The sequence below is a fragment of the Drosophila takahashii genome, chromosome X, assembly GCF_030179915.1.
Source record: "Drosophila takahashii strain IR98-3 E-12201 chromosome X, DtakHiC1v2, whole genome shotgun sequence".
NCBI lineage: Eukaryota > Metazoa > Arthropoda > Insecta > Diptera > Drosophilidae > Drosophila > Drosophila takahashii.
The window spans coordinates 8,817,216-8,837,395 of record NC_091683.1 but is presented as its reverse complement, the minus strand read 5'-3'; the positions used below and the strand labels follow the sequence as shown (position 1 = coordinate 8,837,395).

At 38.2% G+C, this 20,180-nt stretch overlaps 3 protein-coding genes across 6 annotated transcripts; 1 reads left to right on the top strand and 2 right to left on the bottom strand.

Annotated features, from left to right (window-relative positions):
• Positions 1-245: 245 nt before the first annotated feature.
• Positions 246-2,181, bottom strand: ATPsyndelta (ATP synthase, delta subunit). 2 transcript variants are annotated; one of them, XM_017157517.2, is made up of 4 exons: positions 2,066-2,181; positions 1,660-1,864; positions 1,375-1,586; positions 246-452 (listed from the first exon to the last, which is right to left on the bottom strand). In XM_017157517.2, the coding sequence occupies exons 2-4, from the start codon at positions 1,856-1,858 to the stop codon at positions 390-392; spliced, it is 474 nt and encodes a 157-aa protein (XP_017013006.1). In that variant the 5' UTR covers positions 1,859-1,864; positions 2,066-2,181; the 3' UTR covers positions 246-389. The 2 variants fall into 2 exon arrangements, with proteins under 2 accessions (XP_017013006.1, XP_017013007.1); XM_017157518.2 differs by having other exon boundaries at positions 1,660-1,859; positions 2,066-2,167.
• Positions 2,182-2,652: 471 nt separating this feature from the next.
• On the top strand, positions 2,653-9,640 carry Ypel (Yippee-like). Of its 3 annotated transcripts, none has more exons than XM_044392781.2 (3): positions 2,653-2,850; positions 8,277-8,579; positions 8,946-9,640. In XM_044392781.2, exon 3 carries the CDS (start codon positions 9,048-9,050, stop codon positions 9,390-9,392), a length of 345 nt encoding a protein of 114 aa, XP_044248716.1. In that variant the 5' UTR covers positions 2,653-2,850; positions 8,277-8,579; positions 8,946-9,047; the 3' UTR covers positions 9,393-9,640. The 3 variants fall into 3 exon arrangements, with proteins under 3 accessions (XP_044248716.1, XP_070074797.1, XP_070074798.1); XM_070218696.1 differs by lacking the exon at positions 2,653-2,850 and adding an exon at positions 5,890-6,041; XM_070218697.1 differs by lacking the exons at positions 2,653-2,850; positions 8,277-8,579 and adding an exon at positions 8,749-8,892.
• A 2,093-nt stretch (positions 9,641-11,733) lies between these two features.
• Positions 11,734-12,894, bottom strand: COX4L (Cytochrome c oxidase subunit 4-like). Its single transcript, XM_017157360.3, has 2 exons — positions 12,760-12,894; positions 11,734-12,681 (listed from the first exon to the last, which is right to left on the bottom strand). Exon 2 carries the CDS (start codon positions 12,663-12,665, stop codon positions 12,105-12,107), a length of 561 nt encoding a protein of 186 aa, XP_017012849.2. The 5' UTR covers positions 12,666-12,681; positions 12,760-12,894; the 3' UTR covers positions 11,734-12,104.
• Between the last annotated feature and the right edge of the window lie 7,286 nt (positions 12,895-20,180).

The window sequence follows — 20,180 nt, the reverse complement described above, 5'->3', positions numbered from 1 at the left end:
GAAAAAGCAACTATTTGCGTCTCTTTCCCTTCCCACATTCCACCAAAATGCAAAATACTCAATAAACTGGAGTTAAAGATTGCCAAAACATTATCATATCGACGACAGTCCCACGGCGAGAAATATTACACATTTCTCTATCAAACGGCTCACAAATATTATAAACGATTGATAAACACACAACTTAACAGCAAAACTGCGAAACTGAAACAGAAAAAAAAAGAAAAAAACTTTTGCGTGGTGGATCACGGGTCATTAATACGATATTATGATTCGCTTTTTATTGTTTCATAACGCTCTTTCTCTTCAAGCCGATCGCTATGTTTTATTAATTTCAGACACAAAGCATCGATTGTGGTTTATTGGTGGCGGTAGTGTGGTGATTACGTCTATTCGGCAGCCTTGACTAACGCCTCGGCGACCTCCACGGCGATGGCAGCCTTTGCCTTGGCCTGTAAGACAAGGATCGAGGTTTAATTGTAGTTATAATTTGTTTTAGGGTGTTAAAAATGTAAGCATTACAATTTAGTGGAATAATATCCATCGGTAGGCTCATTACCAACTGACAAACTATGTGCAAACATGTCTAAAACTATTTTCAACACGAAATCAAAATTATTTTCATGCTTTTCTTATAATCTTGTAACCTATTCTTAGTAAAGTATTTTAAATATTTTACTATAGACATTCAAATAATAAATTAATAATTTAATAAAAGTAATAATCAGAATAGCTAATAGCTTATATAAAGAAAGATCACTAGAAAAACCAAACATTATTTTAAAAAAATACCTGACAATTGGGTTTTGGGATAAACAAAAGTTTGCATGATAAAAGATTAAATTTTAAAATTATTTTTCGTTAGATTACAGGAGAAATTTCATTTCAGAGCCCTAAAAAATTTACAAATTAAACAAATAGTTATCTAATGGCAATAAATTATCTATAAATTCAAAAGAAATAGGTTTCGAAGAAGATTAAAGGTAAATAAATGTTTAAAGAATACTTGAAATGCCAAATACTAATCCCAAATTGATGGAAAGTGATTCTAAATGAACAATCTAATATTATTGCTTAGTTTCTGAACTAAGAGATCTTCGGATTATTTCTATAGGGATTAAGACAACATTAAAGCTAAACCAGATGGTTTAGAGCAGAAAATGGGCTCCAAAGTGGCCGGAAAATGAATAACCTAAGGTTATTGGTTAGATATATCTTCAGGGGATTACTTTTATAGAGATTATGACTACATAAAAGCTATTTTAGAGCAGAAATAAGGGCCCAAATTGGCCGATAGATACAGTTCCTTATTTTCTAAGATCTTCCAGCTAAATTAACCCTTGGTTTATATAACCTATCGACCCGATTTCGCACCTTATCGTCGCCGGCGGAGCTGAGCTCGGACTGGTACTTGGCGAGCAGCTGGCGCGCCTCGTTGGCATCGATGTCCTCGACGTTGTGGGCCTCCTCGGCGAGCACCTGGACGGAGGAGTCATCGTTGACGGTGACGGAGCCGCTGGAGACGAAGAACTTGAGCAGCTTGCCATCGTTCTCCACCACCTGGACGACGCCGGGCTTCAGAACGGCTAGAAAAAGGGAAGATACATAGATGATATAACCATATATGATATGATCCCGAATCCCTCATCCCCATCTCACCCAGAGTGGGCACGTGCTTGGCCAGGATGCCGAAGGATCCCGAGAAGGAGGGCACATCGATTTGGCGCACGACGGCAGCATCGTAAAAGGTTTTGTTGGCGGCGGCGAAGGTGAGCTTCATCTCGTCCGAATAGCTCCTGTTTTGGGCCAAACGGGCGCCGCGGGCGGCCAGCAGACGTGCGTTCTTCACGAAGGACATTCTGTACTGAAAATATATATTAAATTTATTAGATTAATCTATGAGTTTGCTGGTGGAACAACAAAAATAAGCAAATTATGTAACTTTGTAGGTTAGGCCGGTGGCTGGTTTTCTTCGCTTTCCCAGCTCGAAATTCAATGATCTGCCACCGCCAAACCCTGTTACTCTAAATGCACGTTTAAACCTGGATTTCCAAGTTATTTTCACCTTTTGCTAGTTCGGTTTTGATGGCGAAAAACACGAGAAAACTTGCTGAAGTTCTGTTTGCTTCGTAACTTAGACCAGGGCTGGGCAACTGACAGAACAGTGTTGCAAGGTGCGCAAGGATATCGATATTTGTTGCGATAGATACCAAAATATACCACACATATTTTCAGTATTTATTAGCTGATATTCAAGTTTTCGATCATTTATCGGTATTTGAAATGTTAAACAAAACAACTATTTTTATTTTATTTTTATTTATTTACATTATTTTTCTGGTTTGTGTTGAAAGACGTCGATTTTTACAACCAGATGGCATAATTTTCATAATGCTTTTAGTATTTATTAGCTGATATTCAATTTTTCGATCTTTTATTGGTATTTTAAGTTTTAAACTAAGCAACTGTTCTTTTTCTGTTCTAGCTTAAAAACTGCAATTCCTAAGGACCCACCGCCATAATTTTTACCAGTTTCTTAAAATTAAAAGCGATTTAAAAAAAAAACATCGATAACTCCCTGCCAAACATCCGCGTCATCGATACCTCCCAAACATCGATGTCTCTCCACCTCCATTGCCCACAACAACAACAAATTGCAATTGGAAATAGAAACGAAACAATGCAGATTGCGATTGCTGCATTATTATACAAGTGAAAGAGAGCTGCTATTTTTTGCCCGTCTCTGTGACTCTGTGTGTGTGTGTGTGGTGTGGTGTGTGCGAATGTTTGCCCTGTTGGCGAACAGGCGACAAGCAGCAAGCAAACAAACAAACAAACAACACACAGGACGTAAGTGCTTGCAACATTTACCCCCCAAGTTTGTCACCCCTCTCTGTCGCACCTGCAGAGGCCAATGCAGTTGCAAAAACAACCGTTTTCCCCTTTTTGTTTGTGTGCGTGTCTTGTGTTTTTTTTTTCAGCTTGTTTTGCTATTTTGTTTTGTTATATTCTTCTATTTTGCTCGGCTGTGTGAGTGTGTGGGTGTAAATTGCGCCTTTCGGTTAGAAAAACTCGCAAAAAAAACAACAGAAAGCTTGTTTTAAAGTTCATTCCGCACACACACAGCTGACTTTGTTGTGGAAAAGAGAAGGATTTTCAGCTTTTTGTTTGTTGCACACTCACACACGCGAACGAGCAGCTGTAGCGCGCATGTGTGTGTGTATATTTTTGTTTACCTCTCTCCCTCTCTCTCTCACACTCCTATCTTTGGTCGCAACGCAAAACGCAATAAATTTCATGTTATTTTCTGATAAGAAAATCAACCGCAATCGGTCTATATGTCTATATATTTATACATATTGTGTGTACATACGTGCATATATACAACTGATCCGTAGCTATTGACCCCAAGCAGCGGTGCGAGCGAGATAGCCAAACGAAGCAGCCCCAAAAAACAACAACAACAACAAATTTTATTGTTAGGTCGTTGCTCCTCTTCTTCTTCTTCGCCTTCATCTTCTGCTCCTTCTTTTGTTTTTGTTGCGTGGTATTTTTTTGGAAAGGGAGTATCGACAAGTTGATACCGCCTTTTTTTAGATTTCAAAAAATTTACTAATAAAAGAAAAGATTTTGAGATGTAAAAGACTCGGAAATGTGTCAGAAATATTAAAAAAAAATATTTATAAATCAAAAAATGTTGATAACATGTCCATCGGTCAAACCGAATAACCCAACGAATACCCTGCTTTCTGATCAAATAAAAACAAAAAGCGAAACGACGCGAAGTTGACTTTTCGGTTAAGAAGAAGAAGAAGCCGCAGACGAAGAACAAACAGTAAACAATAAACAATAATCGGTCGCAAATGAAGTTCAGAGATTGCGGGAAATTATAATTGCGGCTATAAATGCGTATTTGTCAAACTAGAAAGAAAAAACAGCTGATTTGCAGATTTTTGTAGCTGTTTTTTTTGTTTATATCTGTTTTTATACCCTTGCAGAGGGTATTATGATTTCAGTCAGAAGTTTGCAACGCAGTGAAGGAGACGTTTCCGACCCCATAAAGTATATATATTCTTGATCAGCATCACAAGACGAGTCGATCTAGCCATGTCCGTCTGTCCGTCTGTCCGTCTGTCCGTCTGACCGTCTGTCCGTCTGTCCGTCTGTCTGTTTCTACGCAAACTAGTCTCTCAGTTTTTGAGCTATCGGGATGAAACTTTCCCAAAAGTCTTCTTTCTATTGCAGGTAGTATATATGTCGGAGCCGACCGGATCGGACAACTATATCTTATAGCTCCCATAGGAACAATCGGAAAAAAAAACTTTAAAAAATTCTAGCTTCGGTGTTTTTTGAAATATTACCTTCTACTTTTGGGGATGTTATTTTTTAAATATTTCTGAATTTCGAATTAATTATTTAAAAAATCGGACTACTATATCATATAGCTGCCATAGGAACGATCGGAAAATTAATGGAAAAGTAATAGGAAATAAATTCTAGCTTCTTTGGTTTTTATTGTATTATATTCTACTCTAGGATATGACTCTTTTTAAATATTTCCGAATTTCAATTTTAATATAATCAAAATCGGACGACTATATCATATAGCTGCCATAGGAACGATCGGAAAATTAATGGAAAAGTAATAGGAAATAAATTCTAGCTTCTTTGGTTTTTATTGTATTATCTTCTACTCTAGGATATGACTCTTTTTAAATATTTCCAAATTTCAATTTTAATTTGATCAAAATCGGACGACTATATCATATAGCTGCCATAGGAACGATCGGAAAATTAATAAGAAATATTAGAAAATTGAACATTTTTGCGATTTGTTAATTAATAGGAATGATCTGCAAGGGTATATAAGCTTCGGCTGGCCGAAGCTAGCTTCCTTTCTTGTTTTCATCTGTTGCAAGCGCAGTGCCGTTACCGTTAGCTTTGTTGCTGCTTTCAACATGCGACGTCGCTGCCGCAGTAAGCGTCGCTGCCGCCGTTGACACACAATCTTTGTTGTTGTCTTTGCCACCACTTTTGCCACGCACAGTGGCGGTCACAAAAGTGTGGCCACTTTTAAAAACACAAATTTGAAATTATCACATTGTTTTATATTTTATATTTTTTTACACTATTTTTTTCCGCTTGCGTATCGCTCTTAAAATTATTTTATTTATTTTTTTTCTTATTTATGGGGTTTATCAAATAAAATGGAAAAATGGCGCAATAATTTATTGTTATTTATGGTATCTCATCGCATTTAAAAAAAAATCAATACATTTCCCTCTTAATTTTAAAACAGTTTGGTTTTTCTTTATTATTTAAAAAATAGCCTTAAAAGTATTTTAATTTGATTTTATTCGATTTCTAGTAAACTACAAATGACAACTTTTTATATTTTTTGTACTAATAGTGCTACCACTTTTTTGGCCTCCACTGTGCCACGCACATAAAGTCGTAAGAAGTAAGAAAATGGCAAAAGCAACTTTTTAAAGCCAGCAGGAATGAGATGGCGAGATGGTAGACAGTGAGTGGGAGGGGGAGGGCAATAACAAGAATACGGTTATTAACATTTCTAACGGCAATTGCATTTTGCACTCACCTTGCCCACTTCTCCTCCTCCGCCCCTCCTCCTCTCCTCCTTGTTCTTGATTGCAACTGTAAATTGCACGTAATTTGTTTGTTCATTGAGCACGCATTATGCGTCGCCTCAATCTCAATTGTTGTTTTCTCGAGCTTTTTTACTCTGCATTTCATATTTGTACTTGTTGTTTTCCCTTATTTGTGTCCTTTATCGCCGACGCGTCGCTGCCACCTGCTGCGCTGCAGTCGGCGTCGCCGCCGGCAGCGCTGCCCTGCCTCCGATTTTTTGTTTTGTACCAAAAGCAGCGTCATTTGCCATCCACATTTCGCGCTGCGCGCTTTGCTTTTCGCCCGTTCGCCGTTCGCCTTTCGCGCTGTTTTCGCCAAGAAGTAAACAAAATAGCGAAGTAGAAGGTGCAAAAATTAATAGAAATCCGTTTGGCAAGAATAATTGCGAAAAAGTGAGTTTTTTGTGGTATTTTTTATCTTTTTTTTCCTCTGTGGTTCAGTGAACTTGTTACTTTGCGCCGATGTCTTTCCCTTAATTTAGTGCTAATTAATTAACTAATTGAACAGAAGGGCGCGAATTTCGATTTGGATTTCTTTGTTGTCTGCGTTTCGAGTGCATTTCTCTCGCTCTCTTTGTTCTGCTCGCTCCTTCTGCATTTTCTTTGTTCGAGTCACTGGCGCAGGCAGCGACGCCGCGTCGCAGTCGGCGGCGGCAGCCAATTTGCATTTGGAGATTGAGCAGAAGGCGGCGCTGCGATAAAGGAGTGTGCGCAGCAGGGGGCGGATAGGCGGGGGGCGTGCAGCGAGGGGGCGGGGCGGGGACTAATTATACATTACCTTTTTGCTCGCAGACTAATTTGCCTCTAATTTTGTAAACAACTGCAAAACAGGACAATCGAACAGCGCAGGGCAGAAAAATATGTTAAAAATATGTTTAAAATATTTATTTTGTATTTTTAAATTTCTTTTCAGAAAAAAAATAGGTCTCGTTTTTTTTTTTAATTTTTTACGCTTTTTTTTCACTTAAATAAATATTTCATTAATTTCACTTAGGATTTCCCAGTAAATATTTGACAAAAATATGAAGTGTTTGTAACAATAATATTTTTACAGAATTACAACATAAAAATAAAAACGGTTTCATTTTAGTGTTTCTGAAATACATTGTTTTATTACTCCTCATAAAATTATTTAATGTAATATAATAATAATTCCTTAAATATAAGAGACATCGTAAAAATAAGAATAGCAAAAGTACCTTTGATGTTTTTTACCCAGCCATTCCGGTAATAATACTTATCGGTTTCGAAAACCACACATATTTACAGTACTCCACTGTATCGCCCACTTATATGTACCTCCCACTAGTATCTATATGTTTAATCGGTCATTGTCTGCGTCCGACTTCCTCATACCAAAACCCCTATCCCTATATTGCCGTATTCCGCTTATCAATCGGTAAACATCGGCGCGGTCAGTGAATAACAATTAACGACTTTGGCAGGAGTTGGGAGGAACAAAGAGCCGCACATCTGGAATGAATAATAGATGCGAATTGGCATTATTCATGCGCATCCATTCATGGTTTGCCCCGAGATCTGTCCCATTTAAATGGGGGCCCTACCTGGTCTCCGAAAACCCAGGGGGTTACTCACCCATTTCTGGGTTCGTCGTTGTTTACTGCGGAGCGTTGCTACGCCCATTTATCATTTAGCACCCGAAGGCGCTAATGGGAAGAGTGTTTCTTCTCGGAAGAGGGTTCTCCACCATCTCGAAGATGCAGATCTATGTGCAACTTGAAATTAGAGGGTATGTTCTCTTTGGGAGATTATTTTTAAAAAGTATACGTATAAGTATGTGGTAAATACAAACTTCTATATCTTGAGAACCATATGTAATATATGTTTATTTTTAAATAATTTATATTTTTTAGATAAGGAGCTATTTTATATAGCCTATATCTTTATTATCTTTTTTAATATTGATTTTTACTTTCATATGCCCATGTATTTTGGGAATTTCTATCACGTAGTTGCAGATCTATGTGCAACTTGAAATCAGAAGGAGATTATGTCTTTGGGAGATTATTTTTAAAAAGTATACCCTTTTTATTTGGTAAACACAAAGTTCTATATCTTGAGTACCTTATAATATATGTTTATTTTTAAATAATATATATTTTTTAGATAAGGAGCTATTTAAAGGTTTATCTTTTATAAAGCCTATATCTTTATTATCTTTTATAATATTGATTTTTACTTTGGTATGCCCATATATTTTAGTTATTTCTCCTGGGATTCCAAGTATTTCTAACAGAAAACGTCTTGGGATGAAAACTTTGTATACAGGGTACCTTTTGATTTCGATAGCTTATTTTTTCTGCGCTTTGTTTGGTTTCGGGGGCGGCAATTATCCATGGGTTGTGTTTCTGCCGCGTGTGTGTGGGTCGCCCACTGGAATTACCAACGCCGGAGGCAAGGAGATTGCAAATGGAAATCAATAATGGAAAGGCCCCGACCATATCAACTGGCTATAGTCCATGTATATTGTAGCCCTCTCTCTTTCGCCGTTTCGCTCTGTTTTTGCTCTGTTGCTCTGCTTTTCCTTGGCTCGAATTCAGCTTTTTGCATAACCAGATATAACAAACACATGCATTATTAATTTCGCCTTTTGTTTTCCACTTGCAGTTTTCTTTGCCGGGAAATCTGATATAGCCGGGCGATCGGAATTGGGACTGGAATCGGAATCGGAATCGAAATCAGAATTAAAATCAGATTGAGAACGAGAATCAGAGGCCAGTGACTGTAATTGCAGCAATAATCGTTCAATGACAGCAGCCGCGGCAAGTTTTCCCGCTGCTGTCGCTGCCGCTGCCGCTGGTCACGCCCCCTTCGCCGACGCCCCCTTTGCGGTGAAGAAAGCCAAGGTGCACAGTTAACAACGCCTCAGATCGACGGAGACGGGAAGATATCGTTGTGGTCCTGGTCAAGGTAAAACTAAACCCGAAAACTGCATGTAGTAATTTAATATCATCTCATTCTGTTTATAAAATTTTTTTATTTATTTTATGCTCTTAAAAAGCAGCTCATGATTTTATAATCATTTTCTTTTTTAATTTTAATTGTGATACAAAAATTGAGTTCCAAAATTCAGGCTTATCATATAATAATATAATATCATACCATTCTGGCTATAAGAATTATTATTTTATTTATTTTTTGTTCTTAAAAAGCAGCTCATGATTTTATAATCATTTCCTTTTTTAAAATTGTGATACAAAAATTGAGTTCTATTCAAGTCAAAGTACCCTTTTTATTCCGCTTTTAAGAATGATAAAAAAATATTAAAAATTACAGAAAGAGGACCACTTGAAGGACAGACAACCGCAGGACCCAAAGGACCTAGTCTATAACTTTCGTAGAAATATATAGAGGCCCGGAACTCAATAACGTGTCACGATGGTGAAGACGTTTCAGGCCTACCTACCGTCCACGAATCGGACCTACTCATGTGTTCACTGCCGCGCCCACCTCGCCTCCCACGACGAGCTCATCTCGAAGTCGTTCCAGGGCAGCCAGGGGCCGGCCTATCTGTTCAACTCGGTGGTGAACGTGGCCTGCGGCCAGACGGAGGAGCGGGTGCTCCTCACCGGCCTCCATGCGGTGGCGGACATCTACTGCGAGTGCTGCAAGACGCCGCTGGGCTGGAAGTACGAGCACGCCTACGAGTCCAGCCAGAAGTACAAGGAGGGCAAGTTCATCATCGAGCTGGCCCACATGATCAAGGAGAACGGCTGGGACTGAAGGGCTGTGTGGGCGAATAGAATCCGGAGCACAGCCGTTACGGGATCAGGAAAAACAGGAACAGCAGCATCAGCAGCAGCAGCGACGATGATGATGGCAGCGGGAAAAGCAGCGAGTTCTCTCACCACACAAATCAAAATACACACGCGGCAAATGGCAGACATAGAGTGTTTACAAAATGGCTAAAGTCTGGAGAATGGAAACAAAATGTGAAGCAAAAACATAGAGGAGCGGAATCGAGTTTTAGGGTACCACACAATATATATATATGCTATTATATAGTGCATAACTCGTCGTATCTTATAGAACAAATCAAACAAACCAAGAAACCAATCAATCAGATACACACAGGATACAACACCACACATACGATCGATCGACACGTCATCCATTATATAGAAAGCTTGATTGGGCTTGGGAAGGATCTCTGCGCTGGCCGCCATCTAGGATTTCCACACTTTCAGTTCCATTACCATTTTACCATATATACCACTTTGTTTTCCTTTTACCACTTTGCGTTGCAAGTTGATTCAATTATGCGTACTTTCTGTGCAGAGTTTGCCCTAATTCGATGATTTCAAATGTATAAAACTGGCTAAAAAGCCGCACGCAAAACAAAACTTGCACTGCCAATAAACAAGAGAAATGTTTAGCAACCAATAATAATACGGAAACGAAAAAACAGCAGCAGGAACCATTTGAAACACATGCGAAATCAAAAATCAGGAAAACCAATTGATAGCACTCACCGACATACGCAAGAACACACAAACAAACAGACACACACACACTTTCAACGTAGTAGTTATATTTAATAAAATAATTACAATTAATTATTTAATGCAATTCAGCTTGAAACAAACAAAAACACACAGACACACACGAAAAAAGCGAGATAAACTTAAATAACATTTTTGTCGAATGTGTAAAGCGAAAAGAACAAGAAGAAAACAGAGTCGGCATGGTGCGCATACCCGCCGCTAGGTGGCGTTCAGGTGATGTACCGATGCACTGGGGGAAAAGAGGGGGTGGGAAGAGAAAGAAATTATATAAAATACAAGCATATGAAATGCCTAACTTTAGAAAGAATATGAATATATATATATATGTAAATGTATATTTATGTATGTGAGAGAAATGCGTATTTATGTCGCAAAATATCGTACATTAATCAAATCGAACGGAGAGCTGAAGAAAAGCTAGGAAATGCATATATTAAACGGTGGAAAAAGAAAAGAGAGCGGGCATATTTTTAAAGCAAAACGGATTATGAAATATGTATATGCAAAAAAATAACTGCCAAGAACTATTCAAGTTAAATGATGTTCTCTAAGTAGTTATATAAATGTATCTGAGGAATATATTTTGTGGTAGCATTAAAGTAAACTAAAAATAAAAGGATAAAGAGAAATGATAAAGGATAAAGAATACAACAGAGTTCAATAAACAAAAACACAAACAAAGAAATCAAATCCCTTTTGAAAAACGAGTAACATTGAAATTGCTGAATACTTATTTCGTCTTTAGTTTCATCCTCTTAAGCAATTGGCCGTACTTAAACTCGATCTACATATATATATATATATACACACACATATATCGTATCTTTCCAACTTAAAACCTAGTTTTGTCGAAGCTTTGAGCTTTGTTCGACCATTTAGGCATTGACTACTGTACTCCATGCATGTGATGCACCATGAACGAAACACAAATTTTGAAAAGCGGGAAATTCAAACGAAAAGAAGAAATCAACTGATGTTAGTATTTACATACATACATGCCACTCTATACATACTTGCATACATACATACTAAAACGAGACCACCTTTACATTACAAAAATGAAAAACAAACATTAAAACACATCAAAGTACAGTCAGCGACATGACGCCGCATGCAGAAGATTAAGATGTATTAAAATCTCAATTCAAGATTGCAATAAAGCGCATTTTTAGCTCAACTAAACGGTGTTTTTGAATGGTGGGGATAAGAGTTTGAAAATTATCGATATTTTCGATATTTTCACAATATCGATTCGATAATCTTTTCTAGCTCTAGTTGGGATATATTTATAAATATATCTATTATACATAAGACAAAGTCGAAAGTTTTTTTACATTTTTTTTAATGTTCCCAACACAGTTCTTTCTCAAGTGTGTTACAATAAGTTTCGTGTGCTTATCGGTGGAATGTTTTACATATATATTTGTTATTGGATTGTAAGTGTAGTGTAACGTCTTAGCTTCAATGCCGTTGTTGTCCACGCTGTCCATCATTCTTAGTGTTTTTTAAATAGTTCAATTTCAATTTCTGCATTATCCTATTTAAATGGTTTACGATAATAATAACTAAGGAAATGTGTTAGTTGGCAGTCGAGTGTGGAGTGTCGCCTCTCGTTCTTTTTTTTTTGTTATTCGTTTTTTTTGTTAACCTAGTTGTAGGTTTAGTAAGTGTTAAAATACGACTAGCTGGCAGTCGAGTAACGTGTAACGAGCATATATGTGTAGCCATAGTGTGAGAGCATTGTATGTCTAGCTATAGTGTGAGAGCATTGTATGTGTAGCTATAGTGTGAGAGAAATGATTTCGTTTGGCAATATCTGATCGATCGATTGGCAACCGATGTCGCTGTTGATAGTGTAGTTAGTGTGAAATTCATGTGTTGCTTGCTACGTTTCTGTACATAGCATACGGCAAATCAATTGTGTAGAGGGCTACTTCCACTTGTTCTCGTGGTAGCACCACTTGGATGAAATCCCCGTGACGGGATTCATCTGCAGCTGGATCATGCGGCGCAGCTGGGCCGACTGGTGTTCATCGTCGAACGTGTCGGGCAGCTCGGCATACATCTTGGTCTTCATGGCGATCGTCACGCCGAATCCAATGGCCACCAGCCACAGGGCGACGCCCAGGCAGATCTTCCATTCGGGCGAAAAGTGCTGGAATTCCGCGTAGGTTTGGCAAAAGCTGTGGCGATACAGCTGCTTCTTGTCCTCCAGCGACAGCTTCTTCCAGTCGCCCAGCTCCTTTTCGCGTATGGCGCACAGCTCCGGGGTGACTTCGCGATATCGGATGGCCGGAAACGGGCAGTCCTGGCTATCGAAGTACAGGGGTCGTCCGTTGATCCCATAGCCAACCACCTCACGATCGCCGATGAGCAGGCGAATGCCATCGCCGCCGCCGCTGGCAAATCGACGACCCATCGACATCAGCGAAGTCGACATCTGGCCCAGATTCCTCGCCTTGCAGCGAGGAATCAAGCGCAGTGCCGACATTTTGACGGCACTGTACCTGCAACGACACGCACGCACACGCACGACTTTTGTGGTGACTGTACTTTTGTGTTTGTTATATTTTCAGTTTACTCACTTTTTTCACACTTTTTAATTTGGATTTTTTTTTGTACAACTTGCTCTCGAAATACGACCAGTTCGTTGCCTGTGTCGCAGGCAAATGAAAAGTGCTCGCCCTGTAGGTATAATGAAAACTTTTGAGGCCATAAAAAATTGACAGATCAAAGGAACAGCCCACTAGATGTGTAAGTTTGCCTGTTAAGGTTTGAATTTGAATTTTATTTTTTAAATATTTGTTAAATATCATTTGACGAAAGAATCGGAACTCTGACTGCAATCAATGTGAGCCATTGAGGGTATAAAAATGCCCCACTAATCCCTTATCCGTTTCCTTTACTTCCAGTCGAATGGGGAAGAAAAATACAGACATGTGAGGGACAGCAGGACACCCTTTTCCTCGAGACCTCCTTTTCTTTTCCCGCCTTCCCCCTCAACCAATTCTGACGTGGGTCAATTTAATTTGAAGAGATTGTAAAGTTGAAATGGCTGTATCTGTCACACGCCCAAGCGAACTCGAAAGGGGGAATAATCGGAAGGAGGCGGAGGACGACCCCGACCCATTGTCTTGTCCTTTTTTTTTATTCTTTTGGGATCCGAATTCACCCACACAAACACCACTCAGTGGAGGTGTTGAAGGGAAAGCCCTTTTTTTTCGTTCCTTCTTTGAGGTTGGGCAGAGGGTCCTGTGTCTTGTGTTTGAGATATTTTCCGTGAACCATTTGTGCTCCTGTCAGCAGTTTCATTATTTTCCATTTTTTCGTTTGAGTGGGTGAAAGTATGAAATTCTGATGTCTTGATTGTGGGTCCCAAAATGAAATTGAAATTGAATATTAAACCAGAATGGGTTCATCAGTGGAGGCCCTTAAGTAATTACATAGAGTTGGGTCACAGGAAGTCCTGCAAATCTGCATTTTAAACTATTTTACATAAGATAATATAAATAGTAGGCTTTGAAAATAAAATCCACTAAAAAATATTTCTGTGTATCAATATTTAAATTTTTTATAAAATCCAAAGAACTTTTTTATACTTGTAATAGCTTTAATTTACTTAACAGCTCCATCTGAATTTGGTCTATAAAAATTTACGTATAACCCTAGGATAAGTTAGTACTTTGTTTACTCTTTTAAAGCCGCCTCATAATTTCAAGAGAGCAACAATGGCCCACAGTCATTACTACTGATTTACATGACCCCTTGGGAAATGGGCGAGGGGGTTCCAAAAAAAAAGAGAAAGAAAACAAAACTACAGACCGGAGTTGGCTTCCAAGAACTTTTTCGGCCAGACAACAACTAATGAATGATGCAACAACAAGGAATCGCACTGGCCAAGTCCGAAAAAGTAGACTCCCAGGGGGAAAGGAGAGGGGGGGGGGGCTTGGGAAAACTGCAGGAAAATGCACAAGGGGAGGGGGTTTTGAAAACTCAGAGAGAGAAAAACATTTCCTGGTCTCGTTTGCTTCGTTTGGCGTGTCCCCTTTTTGGGTTTGTAAGCATTTAATTAATATTGAAAGCGACACATAAAAGGCTTAAATGCCCAGATCCCTCACGGATGCACATGGAGGCCCAGACCCAGATTCAGATCCAGATACACACTCGATCCGTGGAGTGGAGCCCACTGCAGTGCAGTTCAGCTCAGTTCAGCACAGCACAGCAGGCCAATCATTTTTTCCAGCACCATGTCAACGCAACACACATAAACCGGCTGACTGACTAGCAGAGTGAATGGTTAGCTAGAAGGAATAGTAGAGCGGGCAATGCACGGAGAGAAACAGGGTGCTAGAAAGGGAATTTACATTTAAATATAACTTTAAGAGTTCTTTACATTTTAAACTTCTTCCTTTTTTTTTGTAAATCTCTTTTGAAGATGTCTAAAAGGATGCTATGATTTTTTTTGGTGATTTCTAGTTTCTGGATAATTAAAATAATATTGTTATAAAACTATCTATTTATTATAAAAAAAGTTTCTTTTATATTTAACAATTTTTAAAAATGTTTTAAAAAATTTAACATTATCAAAGTTTTTTGAAATGTTTAAAAATATTTTAGAACATTTTTCGAACAAATTTTGGAAAGATTGTTTTGTAATTTCTTTTTATAATCTTAAAAAATGTTTAAAATTAAAGAGAATTATTTTAAAGACTTCCGAAAGTAGGAATATACCTATAATACTTTTTTCCACATATCTTATTCCAATTTCTCGCAGTGTTCATTGGGAAAGTAAGTCGAAGAGTGGGGCAGGTTGGGCTGCAAGTCAGAAGTTAGCTGGGACCTTGTCCTGTCATCACTTCAGAAGTCTAATGGGCGCGTCAGTGTTCGCCGAGCGTTCAGTTTTGGTGCAGTTAGTTGACAGCGAGTGTCTCCCGGGAGGGGGGACTCCACGTTTTCGGGTTGCCATGGGTGGCAGTCAGTCGCCTCTGTCATATGCACTGTCCCCATCATTCAACGGGCTCTTCAGCTCTTCAGCCCACAACACACACACAGCCCACAGTGGCTCAATCATCGTTGATATGCCCGAAAAACCCCCTCTGCCACTTGTGATGCGCTTTTTGGGCCCCCCGGCTTTGTGAACTGACTCTGGCCCATTTGTTTCCGCTGGCACTTCTCGCATTCCTCAGCGATTCGTGGCTTGGCGGTCGAAAATCGACGGGGCGAGAGCTCTGAATTGAGTTTTAAGGGCCCCTTGGATCCCTCCAACAGCTTACTGAACTGGAGCATATTTCACTGCAAACGACTGGAATGGATCGGGGGCCGGGCCAAACTGTCGCAAATGGAAATACACAATTGTTTAATTGTTTAAAAGGCTTTGGCGGAGTGGCGGCACTCTAATTTCGATACTTTACTTGAGAAGGGCTTCTGTTATACGATTCCCTTACATAAGACCATTTTTGGCCAAGTTACAGCAAAAAAACGAAAAGAAAAAAATCCATTTTTTTTTACCAAAAACACAGATTTCAATTTTTCACAAAAAATAATTCGTTTTTTTACCGTAACAATAGAAGTATTGATCCAAATTTGGATTGTCATACCTTTCTGAATTCGTTATAAAATTTCCTATCGATTTGCATTTAAACCTGGACATTTTATTTTTTGGCCATTTTTCGTAAAAAATCATGAGGTACCCCCTTTCAAAAAAATTAAAAATTGGCGAAAATTTAATTTTTTCAAGATCACCCTGAAAGTGTCGTGGATTTATTTCTCATTTTGTTATCTGTTCAAAACAGTATGTATTTTTGGTGTACGACCGTTTTTGGACAAGTTATAGCAAAAAAACGAAAAGAAAAAATTCAATTTTTTACCAAAAACCCAGATTTAAATTTTTCACAAAAAAATAGTTCGTTTTTTGACCGTAACAATGGAAATATTAATCCAAATATGGAATGTCATACCTTTCTGAACTCGTTATTAAATTTACAATCGATTGGCATTTAACCCTGAACATTTTATTTTTTTGCCATTTTTCGTAAAAAATCATGATGTACCCCCTTATAAAAAAATTGAAAATTGGCCAAAATTTTATTTTTTCAAGATCACTCGGAAAGTGTCATGGGTTTTTTTATTATTTTGTTATCTGTTCAAAACACTATTCATTTTTGGTGTATGACCATTTTTGGCCAAGTTATAGCAAAAAAACAAACAGAAAAAAATTCAAATTTTTACCAAAAACTTTGCTTCTCATTAAGCTGTCAGATCGAAGAGTGCATTTTTTGCCTAAGGATGTTCTCAGAAATTGTTGTCACCCTTGGCGAGCATTTACGCAAGTACAAATGTATGTGATTGAGTGTGTGGAAAAAGCGCATTGCGACGCTGGCTGGCAATATGCCCGAAAAAGGCAGCCCCCCTCGCAAACCTCGAAACCCCCTACCCCTCAAATCGGAATACGCCATTCCAAGTGTCATAAAAGTGACAAATCCATCAACGGCTCGGAAGTGAAATGATGCGGGGCGTGAGCAATTTGTCTCGTATGAAACGAAACGAAATGAAACGAAACGGAACGGGAATGGAAAAGGAGTTGGGGGAATCCGGGTAATTCAATTTCAAACTTTGGACATGGGATTTCCCTGAGGATGATGACATTAACATGCATCGTTAAAGTTCTTTATATGCCTGGGTGCTAAAAACTAAATTAAATACCATTTGACGTCTGTGGCAGATATAAAAAAGATCGCATGTTACGCTATTCAAATTAAATAAGGAAAGGATTTTGGAAAAATAAATAATTTGTATTTCCCTTAAAATAATAATATTTCTAATTAGGGTTGTTCATTATAATATGCTTTTAAATCACTAGAGACTTTTAGATATACCTCTTAAATTCTTAATGCATTTTTAAAAATATATTTACTTTTGATGTCGGGGGCTTTATAGACTTTTTCCCGCATCACAATAATTCCCCTTTGCGATATGCATCTTTTGCCAATATTGTTTTTTTTATTTCGGGCATTTTGAATTCGAAATGTTCAACGCAAATATTGGACGAGTGATGGATATGCACACCTCGGTGCCCCTTCGCACCCAGTTCGAAACTAAATAAATATTGTTGTTATGTGAGTCAAAATCTGCCAAGTGGGCCACCCCTGTTCCGAAGGTCCGATTTTCATCGATCTTTTTTACTTTTCCGGTTCACAACGAAAATATAAGAACTTCATTTGAACGGTTTTGCGAAATTTTGAGTTTTACCGGAGTTATAGGGGTCAAAACATGGCATTTTTGACACTTTTTCGAAAAAGTTGCACTCAGTCAAAAATTCATAACTTCGGAACGGTAAGAGATATCTTTATGATGTTTTCACTAATCGCTCAAGAATTAATATGACTTTCCATTAAAAAATTTAAAAAAAAATTAATTTTTATTTTTCTTAAAAATAAATTAAAATTTTTTTTTATTTTTTATTTTTTTCAGTGTTCTTCACCAGCTATAGAGTTTAAAACCATTTGAAAATGAAGTTTGATTCATTACGAAAAAGATCAAAAAAAAAAAAAGAGGGGCCCGGACAAAGGTTTTTCGCAATATCGATTTGAAGAAGGGCGCACAGCGGTTTCCCATACAAAAACGGCTTGCTCGTGAAAACTGGCTGGTCAACACATGCCGTAGCGAGCGTAGCGTCAGCCGACTACAGCTGTCAATGGGGGACTTTTTGTCGTTTTGTATGGGAAACCGCTGTGCGCCCTTCTTCAAATCGATATTGCGAAAAACCTTTGTCCGGGCCCCTCTTTTTTTTTTTTTGATCTTTTTCGTAATGAATAAAACTTCATTTTCAAATGGTTTTAAACTCTATAGCTGGTGAAGAACACTGAAAAAAATAAAAAATAAAAAAAAATTTTAATTTATTTTTAAGAAAAATAAAAATTAATTTTTTTTTAAATTTTTTAATGGAAAGTCATATTAATTCTTGAGCGATTAGTGAAAACATCATAAAGATATCTCTTACCGTTCCGAAGTTATGAATTTTTGACTGAGTGCAACTTTTTCGAAAAAGTGTCAAAAATGCCATGTTTTGACCCCTATAACTCCGGTAAAACTCAAAATTTCGCAAAACCGTTCAAATGAAGTTCTTATATTTTCGTTGTGAACCGGAAAAGTAAAAAAGATCGATGAAAATCGGACCTTCGGAACAGGGGTGGCCCACTTGGCAGATTTTGACTCATGTTTGAATTTTATTTGCCTGACTGCTGCAACTGAAAGCCAATATAAATGTGCATATAGCCCATACATATATGTATGGATATATTCCGATAGATATGTAGTTTTTTTGCCAACTAAATTGAGCGTAAACTTCCGTGCCTTACGGCGCATTATTGGCCATGCCGGGCACACACAATCCCCTATATATACAAATATATGGGAGACTATATATATATAGATTTATAATGGGAGTGACGGGCAAAACAATCACATAAATTGTTCATAGTTCATTTTCAACGCTTCAATCTGGTCGCCGATTTAAGAGCATTTCTTTTTTTGTATTTTGTGTGATACACTTGGCGAAAAGATTTTCTATTTTTATGTCAATAAATAAATCTGTTGTTTATTTCTATTATTTCCGAATTTACGTTTTTTTTTTAGATTTTTATGTCAATCCGTTCTGGGTGACTTTCGCTACTGACCATTTTTATAGGGAACCTTTTATATTTGTTATAGATAATTTAACTTTTCGTCTTGGTATGTATAATATTTCTTCTTGGTATGTATTTCCCCCAGTGCACCCATGAGATTTGTTGTAGTCATGTTCGGCCATAAGCCGTTTATGGCCCTGATTTATTATGGGCCAACAAATCACCAGCATGTTGGCCCAAAGCCCACTTCCTGCTCCCTTTAACGAATCTCGGCTGGGTGCATTTTTAATGCTTTTCGTGGAAAGGTGGCACTGATATTTGCATTGTGCTGAATTTCCTCAAGAAAGACATCGAATTCAAGTTCAATTCGGCGGCAAACACTTGAAGTTCAGTAAGCACGCACGGCCAAAAAGGAAAAAAGGGGGTCAAAGTTCAGGGGTGGGGGTTTTATGGGGGGAAGGGGGCCCACCAGGTGCCACTGAGACTGCCGCAAAAGTGATGATGACAGGGGCAAATGGAACTTTCGTGTATTATTATTACTTGCCTTGTTCTCCTCTTTTTTTCGGTGCCTTTGCTTTAATGGAAAGCATGGAGGTGTTCGCATTTTCCCAGGGGATTTTTCCCCGAGCCCCCACCTTATTTAAGGAGGGAAAGCATTTTCGAGAAATCAATTGCTTGAAATAAAAATCAACATTAAATTGGTTTTACACAATAAAAAGGAAAGTAAATGAAATATTTATTAAATATTACAGTGATATACAGTGCTTAGGTAATTATTAAATTATTTTTATATTTTATGTTCATTTTTAAAAACTCATCCGAAGATTTTCCCGTGTGACTGTAATCAATATGATCGATATATAATTTCTGTTTACATTCTCTCGGTGATTTCGTCCTGGTCTTATCCTTGGGTTTCTCCCGGGAACTACTTGACACCCAGAGGAGGAAAATGTGGTGAAAAAAAAAAAAACAGAGAGAAAAGCAGTGATGCGAAAAGTGTTGAAAATGAAATCGTGTACGCATCGAGAGCATAAAACGTGCATAAAAATCTGTCATTTACATTGGTAAAGGCGTGAAAAATTGGCAAAGTTACCCCACTCTTTTCTACCCCCCTGATTTTCCTTACTTTTCTCAGCCTTTCTCTTTCGCTCTTTGTGTTTGCTCCCCTGGCGAAAAGTTGGAAAAGCGCTGACGAGAACTCGGTTTGCCTTTGGCTGTCGCAGCATCGCTTTTCTCTACTTACACCCCTCCTGATTTTCCACCCCCTCACTTTCCACCTCTACTGCCCTCGTTTCGGCTTCAACTCTTTTTCGCTTTGAATTTGCTTTATGAGAAATTTATAATATCCCCCAACTCGAAGTCGAACGGAACTTGTTTGTTAA

Excerpts from the sequence above, each read along its gene's own strand:
- COX4L (XM_017157360.3), bottom strand. The coding sequence starts at position 12,665 with ATGTCGGCACTGCGCTTGATTCCTCGCTGCAAGGCGAGGAATCTGGGC.
- Ypel (XM_044392781.2), top strand. The coding sequence starts at position 9,048 with ATGGTGAAGACGTTTCAGGCCTACCTACCGTCCACGAATCGGACCTAC.
- ATPsyndelta (XM_017157517.2), bottom strand. The coding sequence starts at position 1,858 with ATGTCCTTCGTGAAGAACGCACGTCTGCTGGCCGCCCGCGGCGCCCGT. Across the intron at positions 1,587-1,659 it reads CAAGCACGTGCCCACTCTGG|CCGTTCTGAAGCCCGGCGTC; the intron begins GTGAGATGGGGA and ends CCCTTTTTCTAG. Across the intron at positions 453-1,374 it reads GCTCCGCCGGCGACGATAAG|GCCAAGGCAAAGGCTGCCAT; the intron begins GTGCGAAATCGG and ends CTTGTCTTACAG.